The sequence below is a fragment of the Pempheris klunzingeri genome, chromosome 10 (genome assembly GCF_042242105.1).
Source record: "Pempheris klunzingeri isolate RE-2024b chromosome 10, fPemKlu1.hap1, whole genome shotgun sequence".
Lineage (NCBI taxonomy): Eukaryota > Metazoa > Chordata > Actinopteri > Acropomatiformes > Pempheridae > Pempheris > Pempheris klunzingeri.
The window spans coordinates 8,088,336-8,106,157 of record NC_092021.1 but is presented as its reverse complement, the minus strand read 5'-3'; the positions used below and the strand labels follow the sequence as shown (position 1 = coordinate 8,106,157).

At 42.2% G+C, this 17,822-nt stretch overlaps 1 protein-coding gene across 1 annotated transcript in view; it reads right to left on the bottom strand.

Moving 5' to 3' along the window:
* The window catches only part of col5a2a (collagen, type V, alpha 2a), a 37,900-nt gene that overhangs the window by 2,220 nt on the left and 17,858 nt on the right, over window positions 1–17,822 (bottom strand). Inside the window, exons 3-53 of the mRNA XM_070837724.1 lie at window positions 17,718–17,737; window positions 17,559–17,591; window positions 17,414–17,446; window positions 17,066–17,119; window positions 15,891–15,983; window positions 15,418–15,489; window positions 14,164–14,208; window positions 13,963–14,016; window positions 13,670–13,723; window positions 13,104–13,157; window positions 12,901–12,954; window positions 12,704–12,757; window positions 12,506–12,550; window positions 12,184–12,237; window positions 11,931–11,975; window positions 11,669–11,722; window positions 11,306–11,404; window positions 11,049–11,093; window positions 10,860–10,958; window positions 10,693–10,746; window positions 10,383–10,490; window positions 9,762–9,815; window positions 9,514–9,612; window positions 9,343–9,396; window positions 8,305–8,403; window positions 8,150–8,203; window positions 7,851–7,904; window positions 7,706–7,759; window positions 7,501–7,554; window positions 7,254–7,298; window positions 7,069–7,167; window positions 6,612–6,719; window positions 6,264–6,317; window positions 5,993–6,046; window positions 5,725–5,778; window positions 5,579–5,632; window positions 5,328–5,435; window positions 4,973–5,026; window positions 4,702–4,755; window positions 4,142–4,303; window positions 3,781–3,888; window positions 3,511–3,618; window positions 3,357–3,410; window positions 3,166–3,273; window positions 2,848–2,901; window positions 2,561–2,668; window positions 2,082–2,135; window positions 1,800–1,907; window positions 1,203–1,512; window positions 617–798; window positions 151–393 (exon numbers count right to left, since the gene is read on the bottom strand). Coding sequence (XP_070693825.1) covers window positions 151–393; window positions 617–798; window positions 1,203–1,512; window positions 1,800–1,907; window positions 2,082–2,135; window positions 2,561–2,668; window positions 2,848–2,901; window positions 3,166–3,273; window positions 3,357–3,410; window positions 3,511–3,618; window positions 3,781–3,888; window positions 4,142–4,303; window positions 4,702–4,755; window positions 4,973–5,026; window positions 5,328–5,435; window positions 5,579–5,632; window positions 5,725–5,778; window positions 5,993–6,046; window positions 6,264–6,317; window positions 6,612–6,719; window positions 7,069–7,167; window positions 7,254–7,298; window positions 7,501–7,554; window positions 7,706–7,759; window positions 7,851–7,904; window positions 8,150–8,203; window positions 8,305–8,403; window positions 9,343–9,396; window positions 9,514–9,612; window positions 9,762–9,815; window positions 10,383–10,490; window positions 10,693–10,746; window positions 10,860–10,958; window positions 11,049–11,093; window positions 11,306–11,404; window positions 11,669–11,722; window positions 11,931–11,975; window positions 12,184–12,237; window positions 12,506–12,550; window positions 12,704–12,757; window positions 12,901–12,954; window positions 13,104–13,157; window positions 13,670–13,723; window positions 13,963–14,016; window positions 14,164–14,208; window positions 15,418–15,489; window positions 15,891–15,983; window positions 17,066–17,119; window positions 17,414–17,446; window positions 17,559–17,591; window positions 17,718–17,737 — 4,028 coding nt within the window. The remainder of the gene's footprint in view (window positions 1–150; window positions 394–616; window positions 799–1,202; window positions 1,513–1,799; window positions 1,908–2,081; window positions 2,136–2,560; window positions 2,669–2,847; window positions 2,902–3,165; window positions 3,274–3,356; window positions 3,411–3,510; window positions 3,619–3,780; window positions 3,889–4,141; window positions 4,304–4,701; window positions 4,756–4,972; window positions 5,027–5,327; window positions 5,436–5,578; window positions 5,633–5,724; window positions 5,779–5,992; window positions 6,047–6,263; window positions 6,318–6,611; window positions 6,720–7,068; window positions 7,168–7,253; window positions 7,299–7,500; window positions 7,555–7,705; window positions 7,760–7,850; window positions 7,905–8,149; window positions 8,204–8,304; window positions 8,404–9,342; window positions 9,397–9,513; window positions 9,613–9,761; window positions 9,816–10,382; window positions 10,491–10,692; window positions 10,747–10,859; window positions 10,959–11,048; window positions 11,094–11,305; window positions 11,405–11,668; window positions 11,723–11,930; window positions 11,976–12,183; window positions 12,238–12,505; window positions 12,551–12,703; window positions 12,758–12,900; window positions 12,955–13,103; window positions 13,158–13,669; window positions 13,724–13,962; window positions 14,017–14,163; window positions 14,209–15,417; window positions 15,490–15,890; window positions 15,984–17,065; window positions 17,120–17,413; window positions 17,447–17,558; window positions 17,592–17,717; window positions 17,738–17,822) is intronic.

The following is a 17,822-nucleotide window of genomic DNA, read 5'->3' as shown; positions in this document are numbered from 1 at the left end:
TAACTCATTGTTGGTTTTGGACATTTTGTTGGATTTTTTGAGCATAAGAAAAATATGGAATAATGCCAGCCTTACAGTGTATTTTGATACTGTTAATAATCAATGAAGATGTGAAAGGAGCTAAGCCACTGTTGCAGTGTGAGAACTTACTGAGCACGAGTCCTCCAGCACTGTGTATCTGAACCGGTTGTTTCCCTCTGCTTTCAGCTCCAGATCATTGGAGCCTTTGAGGATTACAGCTTTCTTATAGTTGCCCATCTTCTCGTCCTTATAGCCCACAGAGTTCTTGCAGTGGTAGGTGATGGTCTGGGATGCCTCTTTGGAGAGCAGGCGGATGAAAGTCATCTGAACTGTGACTGAGTTTGTAGGCTGATCTGTGTTGCCGTAAGTGAACTAGAGAAACAAAGAAAGCAAATCAATACAGAGCCTCCCAAAATCCATTCAGCAAGCAAAGATTTACTTCTCAAAATACAACACGAGTTATTACTGTTTCCCCAAACTGGGCTTGTTCTGCACACTTTTTGAGCACACCTTTCTCACTCTTATCTTTGAATTACAAGAACATATTCTTTACAAGCTTCCCTCTCTCTCCCACCATCAAACTGTAACTGCTCACATGTGTTCCACGGTTGATGTCAGCTCCGAACCACACAGGTTTGTTCCTGGAAGAGCTCCACCAGGTTTTACGAGGTATGCTAGACGGGTTGGCAGAGATGCACGTCTCTCCGGTGTCCATGTTGCAGTGCACTTGGATGGCATCCTCCACACTGCCTTGGTTTGGATCCACCCAGTAATCACCTATGCAACAAAAAGGATCAGAATGCGGTAATCTGGGTTTTGATGACATTGTTGATTTATTCTACGGCTGCTATGACTGCAACAGTAAAATAAATCAGTTATATTGCATGCAAGTTGGCTTGTTTCACAGTTTGGATGCATTGAGGCCCTGACAATATTTAGATTTATCATGTTAGTGAAGCACTAGGAGGATGAAGAGGAAAAATAACAGCTAAGATAAGAGTAGAATAAACTAGAGAGCAAAGAGAAGAAGGATGTGATTAAAATTCATCCTTCACAACAAGAAGAGTACATGGTAAGTGTGAACTGTACATTTCTTGTTAACAAAATACACATTTCCTCTACACATATGTACAATGTAAAAACTAAAAGTGAGGACACTTCTTTTGCTCACTGACACTCACCACTCTTCTTCAAAGGGTAGCATCTCTTCAGGTCATCGCAGGTCCTGGCAGGGTGCTTCTTGCTGCCGTCAGGGCTTTTCATGCTGTTGATCTGGCTGCTGAGGGCCTTCAGGGTGGCCTGAACACCGGGGTCCACGGGCACTATGTTGGAGGAGTTGCTGTTTGGCAGAGCCTCGTCCTCGCTGAACTCAGGAGGAGGAGGAGGGCCAGAATCATAATCTTGTGGGCCGCCAAAGAAGTCATCCATAGCAGCCATGGGAGGTCCTGGGGGACCAGGAGGACCTGTTGGTCCAGGCTCTCCTTGGGGGCCCTGTGGATTTAAGAATTAGGTATTTTGCTTTTAATTTTATGTATAGTTTTTTTTTTTGGTTTTGTTTTGATTCACTGATCAAATCTCTATTCAGACAATAATTAGACACATACATCAGTGTCTTCTTCCCTACTTACCGAACATCTGTTGAAAAGATGCTCAACAATTTAATAACTGATCTTTCTCAACAGCTGTCAGTACTACTGGCTGTTTTTATCTAGATTTGCTGCAATCTCATTTCAACTCCAATATAGTAGGAATGCCCTCTGTGTATAATGAGACAATACCTCTGGTCCAATTTCTCCACTGAGTCCACGAGTTCCAGGAGGTCCCATAGGTCCTGGCTGTCCAATGTATCCTTCCTTTCCAGAAGGCCCAATAGGTCCAGGAGGCCCCTGAGTAACATTCCAGTAAAGTTTTAAATTAAGAGTTTGATTCCAACTGACTGCTATCATAGAAATAGCATGTACATTGTGTTTACTCCATGACAAACAACACCATTACAAAAAATGAAAACCATGGAAACCACCTGGAGACCATGTTTTCCTCCCAAAACAATAAGCATTTACCCTCGGCCCGCTGGGTCCAACGATTCCTGGAGCTCCCTGCTCACCAGTTGTACCCTAAGAGCAACCGGTTGATACTCATTAGTCTCTTTATACATATGATTTAGGCATTAGATTCAAATGTTTTCCCAGAATGATCACAATGCACAGAAGCACCTGTGTTTGATGGCTCTGTTGGATTATCAAACTCAAGCTTACATATAGATAACCTCACCACATTAAATGCAACAGAATTGAACAAAATCTTTAAGTTATTTACATAAAGACTGATTTTCATCCACATCGCAACTATTAACAGTCTCCCTGGTGGCACACCTTGGATCATAAAGCACTGGTAAATCAGGCCTGCAGAATTACCTCTACATGAGATTTGCGCTTCTAGACGTTCTACTACAATGCTGAAAAAAAGACATGCAGTTCCTACTCATCACAGAGTTGTGCTGAGAGTGAAACCAAAGGAGGGTGACTCAGCTTCAACTTACTGGAGGTCCAGGAAGACCCTGCAAACCAGTGAAGCCTCTGTGTCCCTTCTGTCCCCTCTCTCCATGATCACCCAGATCACCCTTATCTCCTCTTGGTCCTTGGGGTCCCTTAATTGGAAAGATTCATCACATTTCACCATGAGTGTTTTGAAATGGAGAAATTTCCGTCCTGGCTCTGGGATTATATCAACTATAATCTTCATCTATGGTAAATCTATCTGAAATAGTTTTAAAATAATTATTAAACATCTAGTCAGTGCACTGTATAACCTCAATTGGAGACTTACCACTAATCCTCTCTTTCCAGCCGAGCCAGGTGGTCCAACAGGTCCCCTTGAGCCCTGCAAATAAGTCAAATTGTTAGAAGGCCCTCGGGGAACACAGACCTCTGCCAGCACTGCTTGTTGTACCCAAACACATCATTCCCATCACTCTAAATTAAGTTCACGTTCCAACATGCCCACAAGGAGGAAATCAAATCATGTGTTCTTAGCACAAGTGAAAATCTGTTATTACGGTCTTGTCTCCTGCTGATGGACTGGCAGACAAACTAACACAGAGAACAGAAACTTGTAGGGGAAACAGAGGTGAAGAAGTCTACTTACAGCCTGTCCTCTCTTTCCAGCGTCACCCGACGCACCAACAGGACCTGGAGGGCCAGGAATTCCCTGAGAACCAACCAAACCCTCTGGACCAGAATCTCCTCGGTCTCCCTAGAAAAGTACCAATCCCCGTCAGTCACTCCTGGTTTGTAAACCAACACACAGGTCACATTCTCACTCTTTTCATCTCTCACCCTTTGTCCGAGAACTCCATCTTTGCCTGGTGGGCCATCAGATCCTGCAGGGCCCTGAGGACCAGACGGAAAACATTAAGACAACCGTAAACGTTAGAGATACATTTGGGTGGTATCATTCAAGAACCAAGACCAATTTTGAACTTGTTCTTACATCAGGACCAGGATCACCACGAGGTCCATTAGCACCAGGAGAACCAACCGGACCTGAAGGGCCTTTATCTCCAGTTTGTCCTGGGGATCCCTGTTTTCCTGGTGGACCCTAATATAAGAAAGAACCAAGAAACTCAGAGTGCAGCACTAAAAGGACCCTTCCACATAACGCACACATATCAAAATACTTATCAGCTGTGTGCTGTAGGAACACTGACGTTACAGACTAAATGTGATTCATGTTCAAACTCAGGACTTAAATGATACCGACCGCAGGTCCTGGGAGGCCTGGCATCCCACGCTCTCCTCTCTGACCAGGAAGACCCACAATGCCTCTCTGTCCTGTAGTTCCAGCTGGGCCTGGAGGACCATCAGGACCCTAAAGCCGCCAAAACACCACACACAGAAAAGTTAGACTAAATACTGATGGACCCCACTTTAAAGGTGATGGCCTGTGTAGCTAATTTGATGTAATATCTCTGACTGAATAACAACCGCACAACTTATTTCAAACGAATTTTTGTCAAAGAGGAGCATTTATACTCCACAGCTGTGATCGGGCAACTAGATTTAAAAAGTATGCTTCAGTACAAACAATTATAAAAGCACTGCTAAGTCTAATGTCAGTTTACCGTGGGTCCGTCTTCACCAGAGTCCCCTTTGTCTCCTGGGCTGCCAGGTGGTCCTGCGGGGCCTCGCTCTCCTTGTCTACCAGGGGGTCCGTGGTCTCCACGAAGACCAAGAGGACCCTCTTTCCCAGGAGGTCCAAGGGGTCCTGGTTCTCCAACCGGACCCTGGCAGGGATGGAAGTGGTCATTAGATAGATGCGTGCAGTTGCAGAGCATTAAGGTCGCAGTGTGTTTCAGAACAAACAGGCTGTTCTGCTGTTCCCACAACAGAGCTGAATGATGTTGTTTTCTTTAGGTTCACTGAGGGAAACGTTGTTGCTCCTGGGATACAGACTGCTAACCATTTTACTATGAAGAGAGAATTTTCAACTTCAACATCAGTCAACATTAGCAATACATTTTAATACAATAATCTAGTGCCACAGACTTGAATGGAGTGTCATCATCACTGTTCCTTATCTTCAATCACACCCTGAGTGTATGTTAGACAGTGATGACCCTTACAGGTTTAAACTTCCTGTTTCCTTAACTGTGTTCTCATACAATCTCAGGGCAGTACTCACAGTTGGGCCTGGTGGACCAACTCTTCCAGCAGATCCAGGGAAACCAGTAGGGCCCTGGAAGAAGAAAACAACACAAGGTCCTCAGATTTCCATGTTTGAAAAAGTGACATGAGAGAATACAGTGTTTGAGGTTAGTATTTGAGAACATAAGGTATTAAACTCTGCATAAGATGAATTGAATAGTCTGCAGTGATACAGCGCCTGCACTCATGAAATAATTTCCACTCCATGTGATTTCACCTAATCATGTGTAATTATGAAATGATCTTACGGGTGCACCCTGAGTTCCTCTTCCACCTTTGAGTCCAGCAACACCAGCTGGCCCCTGCAGAGAAAGCACTTTTATTAAAAACGCATTTAACAGTTACACATTTACAAAAAGTGAAAGATAGACTGTCTGTAACTTTGCTGGCATACAATACCCCGACGATAAATGAGTTTATCACGTTATTTATGCACTAAAACTTCCAGATTGGATCAAACAAAAGTTCAGCGATGACTGATGATACAGATGAGAATACTAAGTACAGTAGTGGGCTGTACAAACATACATCAGAGCAAGTAGATTTCTTTCTCAACTTTCTCAAGAGCATTTTTCATCAAGTATCTTTGCGTGTGAAACTCACAGGAGGTCCGTGAGCACCGGCCAAGCCTTGAGGTCCTGGTGATCCGGCATCTCCTTTCTGGCCTGGTTCTCCAGGTTCTCCCTTGACTCCAGGTTGCCCATCAGGACCCTGTTAAAAAAGGTGGTACTATTGTAAAAGAAAACATCAAAACTAGTAGCACGTGTCATCACTTCGACAACCCCTCCATTAAGAGCTATAAGTCACTTTAAGGGAAATAAAACAGAACAATGTGACAATGAATGAGCGCTTACAAGAGGTCCAGAAAATCCAACAGCACCAATGGGACCAGGGTCACCTCTTGCTCCCTGTTGGAGGAGATAAATTATTATATTGAAACACTCTGATAATGCACTTCCATTCTGTATCGCCAGTATAAACACTGAAAGGGTCTACTCACTGGCACTCCTCTGGATCCCGGAGGTCCATGTGGTCCTTTTGGTCCTGGCTCTCCCTGTAAAGATTTCACAAGATTACTCATAATCATTTCAACAACCATTCATTGAATCTTTGCTGTCCCATAAATAAACACTATCTTATGTTTGCAAAGGCAATGCAAGCCAAAGACTGTCCCTCACACGCTGCAAGGCGCTATCTTCTCTTCCTAAAACAGAACTAGTCATGTACTTGAATCCTTCAGAAGCCTCTCAAGAAAAAAAAGGCACTACCTTCTCACCACTGGGTCCACCAGGTCCTAGTGGGCCAACAGGACCCGGGGCTCCCTGTTGACAGAAAACAAATCTGGTTGGAGACCTTCGCTCATCACTGTTAACAGTAATTCATGCAGTCAAGTCAGTGAACACATTTCGTTGAACAAGCTGTGGCAAGTCTTGATTTTGTCATACATCATCAGATTTTTTAGCTATTTTTTTTTCTGTTGTCTAACAAGCATAAATGTAATTTCCTTGTTCCTGCTTGAGGAAAAGATTTTTTACTTACTCTTGCACCATCATTTCCAGCAGTACCTTCTGATCCTTTCTCGCCAATTGCTCCCTATACAAAAGAGAGCAAAAAAAAAGGTGTAAGGCTCCTTTCTCTATTGTTATTGGCAGGCATCAGAACTCAGGTTGCCAGCATGTTCTGTAATAACATTCAGTTCAAACTGGGACTCGCTGATTGTGACTTTAGAAGCATTTTCCAAGGACAATAACACTGGAACAAATAGGCAATGATTTTGCAGCCACATGTCTAAACTCATTTTACAGTCAAGATTCATCTATTGTTATTATTTTTTGCGTGTACCATAAAATAACACATATCTATATATAAGATATATGATGAACTTACTCTGTCACCTTTAGGCCCAGGTGGGCCAGAGATGCCCCTTTCTCCTGGCATTCCCTGAAGACCAGGAGGACCCACATCACCAAGCGCACCAGGGGGACCAGGGCTACCCTTCAGTGACAAACACCAAGGTTAGCATTCTTATTGCTCACAAATATTAAATTTGTATTGAATTATACAGTACAACCAAACGTACTTTGCTGACTAACATTCATTTGTTTAAATACAGCCTTTCACATCTTTTCTGATTCATTTCCTGCACAAGTCTGTCTTTTTTGCTCTTCTTTTACCTCAGTTCTTTTCATTGTAAAAGAGCCATAATCATCAGGGCATTTAATTAGCTGATATATTATCATACTTTATAATATGCATCCAGGTGGTTTTTACGTTATTTGTCAGAAAATGGCTTGAATGGTTCTGGACTTTTGCTGCATATACAGGTGTTGCCTTTCTATAGTACCTTTGGCCCATCTGGACCAGGTGCACCAGGGATGCCCTTAGGTCCCTGTAGACCAGGTGCACCCAGCTCTCCTCTCTCCCCAGGAATTCCACGCTCTCCCTGGTGAAGAAAAAGCATCAATTTGAGTCTTAAGTATTCAGCTTCCTCAAACGCCTGAATCATTTAGAATAATGAAATTCACCGACCCTTGGTCCAATTTGGCCCACAGCACCAAGCTCTCCAGGAATACCCTAAAAGAAACAAACCATGATATGACTCATGTCAAAACTGAATCCTGATCACCACCAAGCCCCTAAAGTGACAGTTCAAATGATTCAGAAATGTGACAGCAACATTAAAGACTTACAGATTAAGTATTTTGAAAGCTGCTTTCGTGCTTTAATTAAGGATAATTTTGCCCAAAGGAGCATTTACAGCTTTTGTCACACTCACCAGGTCACCTGGTTTCCCAGGTTCTCCAGGAGGGCCTTGATTTCCAGGCAAACCCTAAACACAAGATAAAAAAATCAGAGCATTTCTTCAGCACAGACTCAGGTTCTAATTATTTTTAACCCTCCAACATCGACCGAATCAGAGTTTCTGTTTTTTTCAATTCTTCATTCTTACATGTCATTACCAAGCAAATGCAATTACGCACCTGGAATCCATTTACACCTGGAGGTCCCTGCTCTCCTCTGTCTCCCGCGACACCCTTTCAGAGGACACAGAAATGTCTCACTCATTTGTGATAGCAGGAAAAAACAAATGCAATTAACGAAACAACAGAGAAATCAGACACTTACAGATGGTCCAGGGGGACCAGCAGGGCCAACTTCTCCATCTTTCCCAGGAGGACCCTGAAGACAAAGTGAACGTCAACAGACCTGTTTATTACACACCTGGAGGGGAACAGTATGCTTGATCTCCTGAGGGTGTGTGAGGTTTTTTGGTGACTTTGAATTATCCAACTAATGAGTTCTGCTGTAAAGTGGTTCATAGTGAAATTAAAGAAAAGGAAAAATAATACAGAAATCCTGGATGTATTTCATCTGAGAGAGGCTTCTGTATCCTCTCGTTCGTGCCACACATAAATAGTACTCACTCTTTGACCTGCCACTCCAGCAGATCCTTGTTCACCTGTCTTTCCTGGGTCACCCTTTGAATGTAAAAAATAAGTATTGAATTAGAAACAGACGAGGAGATAAACAGGACGATCTGACTATTAACGCAGAGCTGTGAGTGAATCTGCATCCTTACATTAAAGCCCTTGGGGCCTGGAGCTCCCATGGTTCCTGCAGGGCCTCTGTTTCCAATAGACCCTGCTGGGCCCGGGCGACCATCTTCACCTGGGGCTCCCTAGTGAAGGGAAACCACACTTTGACTCAATCATTTCTCATAATATATCACAACCTCAAAGGTACAATATGTAAAAATGGCCAGAATTTTAGTTTGAAACATTCAGAGTTTAACTACCAAAATCAACCGAATGTGAAGAAACAACAGTATTGTCGTTATGTCCAAGATATGTATGTACTGCGCTGCAGAGATATCTCCTGAAGTTAGCAGGCAAACCTGGATTAGTTTTTAGTTTGGATTAAGATCAGTGGACTCTAAAACGATTACTGCCCGTGGCATCCAGCTGGACCAAACTGCAGTGGGTGGTGTGCCCAAAAATACACTGATAAGCATTGGAAATGAAGTGTGGAGTTTGGATAAGGAACAGTGGACCTGACAATTGCTGCCTACAGCACTATAATGTACACCAACTGCGCAATATTTTTATTCAGAACAACATCACTCTGTGCAACATATTTATTCCCCCGTTTTTTTTTATACCCCCTCTATGTACATTGTCCCTATTTTTATAATTCATCTTTTTAAAATTGTACACTTTTTTAGGGCATATCTCTGTCAACTAGTTTATTATTTATATTTTCACTGAAATTCTATTTCTGCTGTTCTTTTACTTTTGCTTACTTGCTGCTGTAACACTGTGAATTTCCCTGCCGTGGGACAAATCTTATCTTATCTTATTTTATCTTATCTTATCTTCTGACCACCAGTGAGACCAAAACAGCATTGTGTGGTGCAACTGTCCTAGAGGAGAGGATAGAGAGCCAGTGATACACTGGGACAAAAGCTAAGCTAATCTAGCTTTGGACATACACCTGCGGTCAAAGTAACATGAAGTGGACGAAATGGAGCTCCTGCTTGTCAAGTAATGAGAAATGAGAGTGGAGCAGGTGGCGAAGTTTTACATATGGCAGCTTTAAAAGTAACTCCAATGTCACCTACCAATGGTCCTGGCTTGCCCTCTGCTCCCTGGACTCCAGGGGTGCCAGTAAGACCCTTTGATAAACAGATGAAATATATAAGCAATCAAAATTTGGACATGGACAAAGTAAGTATAATAATAGATAGAGATATATTTGATAAAAACTAGATTGCCAATCTCTTCAATGTTACCCTTGCACCTGGTAGACCAGGTTCTCCAGTACGCCCAGGGTCTCCCAAAGAACCTTTCGGCCCTGATTGGCCAGATATTCCACGATCTCCTTGAGCACCCTTTACAGAGAAGAATGATGATAACTCTTTCAATTTGCTGAAGGAAACATGTAAGTGCCAAACGTTTACAGCACAAATTCATTAATTGTTACTCTAATATGCAGTAGTAGAACACTCTCTAAAAACACCATGTTGAAAGTATAATGTACCTTAGGTCCTGGCAACCCGTCAGCACCAGGGAATCCTCTGTTACCAGGACCTCCCTGAAAAACAGATCATTATCAAATTAGATTTTTTAATCATGATAATACTTTTATTCTTACACAAAAGATGCGTAACAATTGTATATGACCAGATGTATGGAGTAAATAAACCATGAACAAATGATCTACTGATGAAACCCAAGGAAGTTCCCCAAACCGAAAAGGTTGTTGTTTCTAGAAAGTCAGCATTACCAAATACAACTGGGAAAATCACTGTTCAACCATCTTCGCCGTGCAGGGTCATGGGAAGGCAGCTGCCCTCTATGGGCAATTTGGATTCTCCAGTTCACTTCACTTTCAGACTGTAGCAGGAAACCAGAGGATCAGGAGGAAACCCACACAGCTTCCGTGAAGAAAGTTCCACAGTTGCCTGGTATTCAAACCCAGAACCTCTTCGCTGTGAGGCGAAGGTGCTAACCGTCTGCCATTTTCCATTGAGTCAATGCATTTGCATTTCCAGTTCCACACACTAATTTTCCAGTTCCACTGTGTCCCTACTTTTCTTGTCCTTACAGTGCATATCTCTAACTGATGAATGTTATAGAAGGAGGCAGAATGATGACTCACTCTCTCTCCGACTGGGCCTGGAGGGCCAAGAGACCCGGAGTCTCCACGTGGTCCTCGCTTTCCCTCCTCACCCTGAGGTCCTAGCACTCCCTGGGAGCCTGGTGGGCCCTAGGAAGATGACACACAAGCCTGAAAAGTCTTTCTTACTCATTCACTTCAATTACATGGCTTCGTCTAAAAGGGTCCAATGAAAAAACGATGCGTTCTAATTGTATTTTAGCATTAGTACATGTTTCACTCACACACAATCTCTGTGTCTCATAGAACAGAATTAAAAAGTATTTTTTTTACAGATATAGTTGAAGCTTACAGATTCTCCTTTGGGTCCAGCCTCTCCTTTAAATCCTGGTACACCAACATCTCCCTGTATCACAAAAATGCAAAAATGTGAGTCTCCTGCACATCATACGATTGGCACTATTTTTCAATATTTGAATAAACCCAGCAGTAAAATGCAAGAACATATAGCCACATTACCAATTGTCCTTTGATACCAGGCTGACCAGTGCTTCCCTGAGGTCCTGGTGGGCCAGAGGGTCCAAGATGGCCACCTGCACCTTGTGGACCAAGATTACCCTGTGAAGAGTGTGTCGGCCATGTTATATGCCACCTTTCTGTGTGTAAACAGTGAATTTAGTTGGTTGATTTAAATAAGCATGTACATACCACTGGTCCTTTGGTGCCTGTGCCACCATCTGTACCCATGGGTCCCTTTGAACACAAAATTTCCGATTAGATCATCAAAGCAGTGCACAGAGGAGCATGTTGATATGTGAAGTAAGATAACCTTGCCAATATATCCTGTGAAACAATACAATTCTACTATTAGGAGGTTTACCATCACAGCTCATCAAAAAGTAGCTCAATCCATAACGTCCTAATGATGTTCTGTGTGGGATGTGTAAGAAAAGTGAGAAATTAACCCTGAGGCCAACTGGTCCAGCTCTGCCCAGGTGACCGGTCTCTCCTCTCTGTCCCTGAGGGCCCTCTGGACCACGAACTCCTGTGGCGCCAGGTTGTCCCTGTAGAAACAATCACCAAGTATGGTTATCATACAGAAATGGGTTAAAAAGTCTATATATAGTATAGAGGTCTCAAATACAAACAGATCGTAAGTCATGTAATAGGGAATACAACAATTAAGGGTGAATAACCCTTAATGTTTCCACTTCTCCATTAAAAATTCATTAAAAGAGCCCATTCACTTTAGGATATAGCCAGAGAGAGAGTGTATACTGTGTGTAATGTGCCTTCTGCCTTCTTTTCAGGTGTTTTACTCTACTCACCTTCATTCCTGGGGTTCCTGGATAGCCAGGTGGGCCATTGAGACCCAAGGGACCCTGTCAAACCAACAACAATTAGACTTGTCAGGTGCCTTTCTATGACAAATGCACACACATATTGAAGGAAGTATGCACAGTTTAAGCAGGTGATGAGTGGTACCCATCCCTGTTTCCCCTCAAATCCACATTAACTTGTGGATCTACGCTCAGCTACGTGAGTGTGCGATAAATCCACGTGGATGAAACACTGTGAATGCTCGCTTACCATTGGACCAGGTTTTCCAAGGTTACCAGCAGAACCACGTTTACCCTAAAAGACAAAAGCGAATCACTTTGACTTATAAATTGCAGTTTAACATTGATGTCGGATGCTCTCTTTGTTAAGGCAACGCTGAAGAAACAAATAATACACATATCAGTGAGATACAACCACTCAACTACCACTTCAAATGTGTAACAGGGAGACAAACAGAATCATGGTAGTGGATATTTCTCATGCAGAGGGATATAATCCTTACCGGTATTCCGCTGGGTCCAGAGCGTCCCCTCTCCCCTGGCATCCCTGCAGGACCCTGTTAAACACAGGTAGTAATAAATCACAGCTGTCCTCTATTCAATGCAAATGTTTAGAGTCAGGAGGTTCACAGGGTTATTTACAATATACTGATTACAGCCATACCCCATTCAAGATAAGAGCGTACAGCAAAATCAGAGTAGTGTGTGCACTGCAGTCCTCACACACTCCAAAGCACAATTAACAGTTCAACCTCCTTAAGTATTCACTTGCTTAGAGACCTTAAAAAAAAGCATTTGAAATTATTTTTATGGAAAAGGACATACCATGGGTCCAGGACCTCCCATCTGACCTGGGGGCCCCGTAGCACCCTAGACAAACACAGAAAAGGAGCTTGTTTGGTTGTAATAATATCGCACTAGCACATGGTATCACTTAACCATCCAGAAATCCAAGCAATCAAACAAACAGACGGACAGACTGAAAATAAAAAAAAAGCATGTTTTATTTTAATACATTTATACCTTGGATCCAACAGCTCCAGTTTCACCTTTTTGGCCAAGTGGTCCGCCATGGCCCTGTTGACAAAAAGAGAATTTACTTTTATCTGAATGTTTCTAAAGAAACTGTGGTGTAACAGCCAGATCAGAGGAAAAGAGTACATGTTAAATAAGTTATAAGTTATGTAACTCAGTGACGTGACCACAGAATTTATACTCACCCTGTGACCCTTCAGTCCAGGAGGCCCAGGCGTACCTGGAAATCCTCTGGATCCCTGAAACGCGTGACATTACATAGTCAGTTATTAGTGCTGTATGCGTTAATGACACACATCATGGGTCATTCCCTGTGTGATCTGAACGAGCGACAGTAGAAACAGTGTCTGCAGTTAAGTGATGGAGGCGCAGAGGTCCAGAAGCTTACTGCTGATCCAGGGAATCCAACTTCTCCAGTATTTCCTGATCTGCCTGACTCTCCCTGTGTGAGGACATGACATCTCCACATTAGAAACTGATTTTAGCTGCACAAAGTTTGGCAATGAAAGTGAAAGAAATGCTACCAAATCACAATTCAGGTTGCTTCTCTCATTTGTTGCATTAAACGAGAAGCCTCTAACCACATACTGGACTGTACTAAGGTGCAGAGCCAGTTATTGGGTTTTGTTGGTTTTTGACTGGTAGTTGGTTATTTGTGTTGTTCTTGCTTATCAATATATTCTGAAACATGTTGTGGCTCCTTGAAAGGACCAAATGCTTTCATTATGCCGTATTTCATGTCAGTGTCACTGACATGTAGTCTTTTATTTTGCCATACTAACCCATGAAAGATAAACAAAGACAATGTCATAAAGCATGTCTAAAAATGCATTTGGAATAAAGGAAGACTTCACTACACTTTATACTTTTTCTAGCTGATCACAGTCACACTGTACTATAGCAGAATACATAGAATTATACTAAGTGTAAGAGACATGTCAGACTCTGACTTACATCTTCACCTGGTTTCCCTGGAGGACCCTCGGGTCCCCTTTGCCCAGATGGACCCTGAAAGAACACATTGAGATTATAAACACCCAGTAACGACCCATCCTTCTGACATCCATCACAGGAGCATTCAAATGCACTCAGGCCAGCAGAACTGTATACAAACAGTAAGTCTGGTGCTGTTCTCCCATAGCATACTAAAATTAAAATTTAATTCATGCAAATCACACACAAAACTACAACAAGTGTACTGATGGTTTGACCATACACACAAAATGTACAGAAGAATAACATTATACCATGTGTCCTGGATCACCGACATCTCCAGGAGGTCCTTGTGGTCCTGCTTGACCCTGAGAAGAGCGAGGAAAAAGACAAAACATTTTTAAAAGACGTACAGAGATCAAATGCTTGTTGAAGATGCTCTTGCTTTCTCTTCTTGAAAGGTGCTATATGAATCCAAATTATTAGCTGTATTATTATGTTACTGAAGGACTTACAGGTGAGCCATTTGGCCCAGGAGGTCCTCTTGTTCCAGCCTCTCCCTAAAACAAACAGACAAAACAAACCAAATGATGAGCAGAATTCAGCCTAATCGACATGAAAAGCCGGACATAATGAGAGTTGCTCCCTGGGGTTAGAGCAACAATATGAGAACCATTCAGGAAAACACGAAACTGATTCACTGTCTCGGTGGAAGTAAGGATTCATTTGGTGGATTAATTTTTAATTGAGAAACTCTGTGAACCCGTGTAAATACTGGTCCATTCCCCACCTGACTGATGTTCAAGCATTCCTAAATGTTCCACTCCAGCAGATGTGTCGTTACTTCACAGACGTTTGACTAGAAGCATTAGGCTGTAACAGGTTATTTCACTAAAAATGTAGCTTGTGAATTGTAAAACATGAGGAAAGTTATCAAAATGGCTTCCACGTGCAAATCTTTGTTTAAAAATAATTCACAAAAGTAAAACTATTATTCATCTCTTGTCGTGTTCAGGCCCACAACGCTGCCTCATGGTAATAAAATTAGAAGCATGGATAGAATTCAAAAGTCTGCCAAAGTGGTGCGGCTGTGAACTCACTAATTAAAATGTATTCTGTAGCTGACAAGCTGTGAAACTAGACACAAAATGGATTATTTTCCTTCTCAGGTTGAGCAATACACCAACAATTATTTTCAATTTTAAAGAAATTCCCCCCATCATTACAAACTATAAGACTGTATTGACTTCTTTTGTCTCTGTTTTTTTGATCTTCAATCATTCAAGTCTCTCCTAAGTCTCCCCACGTCATGGAAGTACTGCATTGCTGTAGTACCGTGAAAAACCATCCTATTAAGAAGTGAGACACTATGAGGTGACAGTCAGAACCTGAGAATCGTTCTGAAGAGATTCATGTATAGATATTAAACTTCGCATTCTTTCAGGTTTGATCGACAACTGAAGACCTAGTCAATTTTATTGACAGTCCTTATAGCCAAAGATTGTTGAACCATTTCAGAGTGCTCACAGTCTGTGCAACATATGACACCCTCTATCCTGAGAGGCTTGAAGATGAAGTATTAAATAAGGGTTTGGAAAGTCAGTGCAGTAAGCTGTTCTTCATTTCCAACTTGCCACATCTACAGACAGAAAAAAATACAGAGTAAAAAACCTAATTTTAAAGGATAAATAGTGCATTTGTCTGCCTTTCGGCTGTTTAACAAACACCGACAAATCAGATTAGTTCATATTCTGCCGACATCCTCTTACCCTTGAGCCACTTAACATGGCCTGAGGTCCTGTTTTTCCATCAAACGCTCCAGCCATCTGGGATCCCAGGCCCTGTAGGTGAAGCACACTCTCTTTGGTTTAAGTTCACCGTGTTTGATCAGCGTCTATTTGCCATTCATAGCGAATAGGTGCAAATGAAAAGCGAATTCGCACCAGTGGACCAGTGTGAGTACATGAAGTTAGTGCAAGAACATGAAGGTGCCAGGTTGTGGTATAGTCTTGCTCTCCGTCTCCACTCTGGCACATTTAAATAAAACTAAAAATGTCAGGATGAATGAGGATGAGAAGGAAGGACTTCACAACAGCAGAGTTTGATGTGCGCCGTTGGCCTCTCTGTCTCTCTAAGGCGTGTCATTATGTGTAACCCATCTTGTGTTTGCTCTTCCTCTGCATGTTAGCACATGCGTGTAGGTGTCATGTGTGTTTGCAGCACTTGAGAGCGCACAACTCACTCCTGGGTGCGTTGGATGTCCTGGAGGTCCTGGTTCACCAGGCTGACCTGGCACACCGGGCTCTCCATCATAACCTGGAGAGCCCCGCAGTCCCTAAAAAGTAGAGAGATGCTGATTCACAGGTTTGAAAATCCTTTTCTAAATACATTCAGTATGACACTGATTCATTGGTTTGGAGCTGTGAAAACAATTGTTTTGAGTTTTTTATTGGTTTTATTTTTTCATTCAATTTTTATTTTCAACTTAACTTAAAGACTGAAATATAAATTGATCGATCAATAAGTGTAGCTGGGATAGTCTGCTTTGGCCTAGATCTACAGTGGAACCTGTCATTCTATTTTGATGCAGCTTAATTTCATTTTATGAACCATGAGCTGTACAGTACGGTAGAAAAACCATCGCTTATGTACTAATAAATCACTCTTAAAATGCCGCTCTCGCCCGGATTGTAACTCCGCCAAGAGGGGCACATTCATTCATCACTATGCTACGTTTCTGCCTGCAAAGCACATTACGCTGTTCAACAACTTGCCACATTACATCATATTTTCATTGTTGGCCTCTTGCCCTTGAACAAAAAGCATATACTGTATCTACACATAACTGTGGTGATTCCACGTGCATTTAGAATTGCTGTGATAAGGAGAGCAGCAGAATCTCTACGTCCTCCAAATGTAAAAAATACAATATAGACACACTTTATATACATTATATACTGCTGTGTTTTCATTGATTTCACTTCGTTTGACGGCGTAGGGGAGTAAAAATGAGTCATTCCCATGACCTCAGCGAGAGAAAGCTCAAGTCAAGCTGTCACGGGGATGCTATTTTTAAGAGCATGGAGCTTCAAATGGATTATGTAGACGGGATGATATATTTAAAACTGTTTCTTTTTTTTCTTTAAAAAGTAGTGCTGTGCCACTACTCATGTTATGTACTGCCATACGTCCTCTAAAAAAAAACTATGTTTAATAAAATATTTAAGGATGTGACGTGCAGTCATTTTTAGTATTTCTCATAACACTGAGCTAAAAGAGGTGTGATGCTGAGTTCACCATTTGATCACCCAGCTGTGGCGACGTGTGAAATTCTGAGTACAATCTAATGACACTTTTTGCTTTAATATCATATCACAGTTCTTGTTTTGACAGCGGAGACTTGTGGATGAGACGTACAGGTCGTCCTTTGTGTCCACGAGATCCTCTCTCTCCTGGAGAGCCGGGAGGTCCCTGTTGTGATAAACAAAAACAGGCAATAAAAATCTGAGAGGGATGATGCCGCAAATCACATCACAACAATGTCATGCAGAGATATTTCACAAGGGGTGTTTAAGATGTCACAGTGGCGGCGATGACTAGAGGACGAGCCCGTTGTGCAGACGTCCTCTAACACTGAGATGAAGTTATGCAGGAGGTAACGGTCCTCTTATGCCATCTAGTGTCAGTTCAGGTAGCTGAACGTTCCCACAGAACTGGGCAACATGTCATTTTCAGAAGGATGATACTTAAAACTAAGATGCTCACCATAGGTCCAGGACGGCCTCTGATACCAGTCACCTGCAGGGATATCATCAAACACACACTTATATCCTGCATTTAGACTCTAGAGCTGTTTTTTTGACTAATATTGTAGGATTATCTTGGAGGTTTATATCTAACAAATACTCACAAGTGGTACAACCCCGGGTTCTCCCTTCTGACCCTGAAAAAAAACAGATAAAAGACAAAACCTTTCAAAGTCATACTCCATGATGGTGATAAACGCAGGAAAGAAGTGCTGAATAATTAGAATAATAATAATAATGATAAAAACAAAATTGTGGCCCACCTTATAGATCCTGCCCCCATCTACATTGAGGAAAGAGCATAAAAGGTCACATTATTTGTTCGTCCGACCAAAATTCCACTGTGAGTGTGTCAGGAATACGTCCAA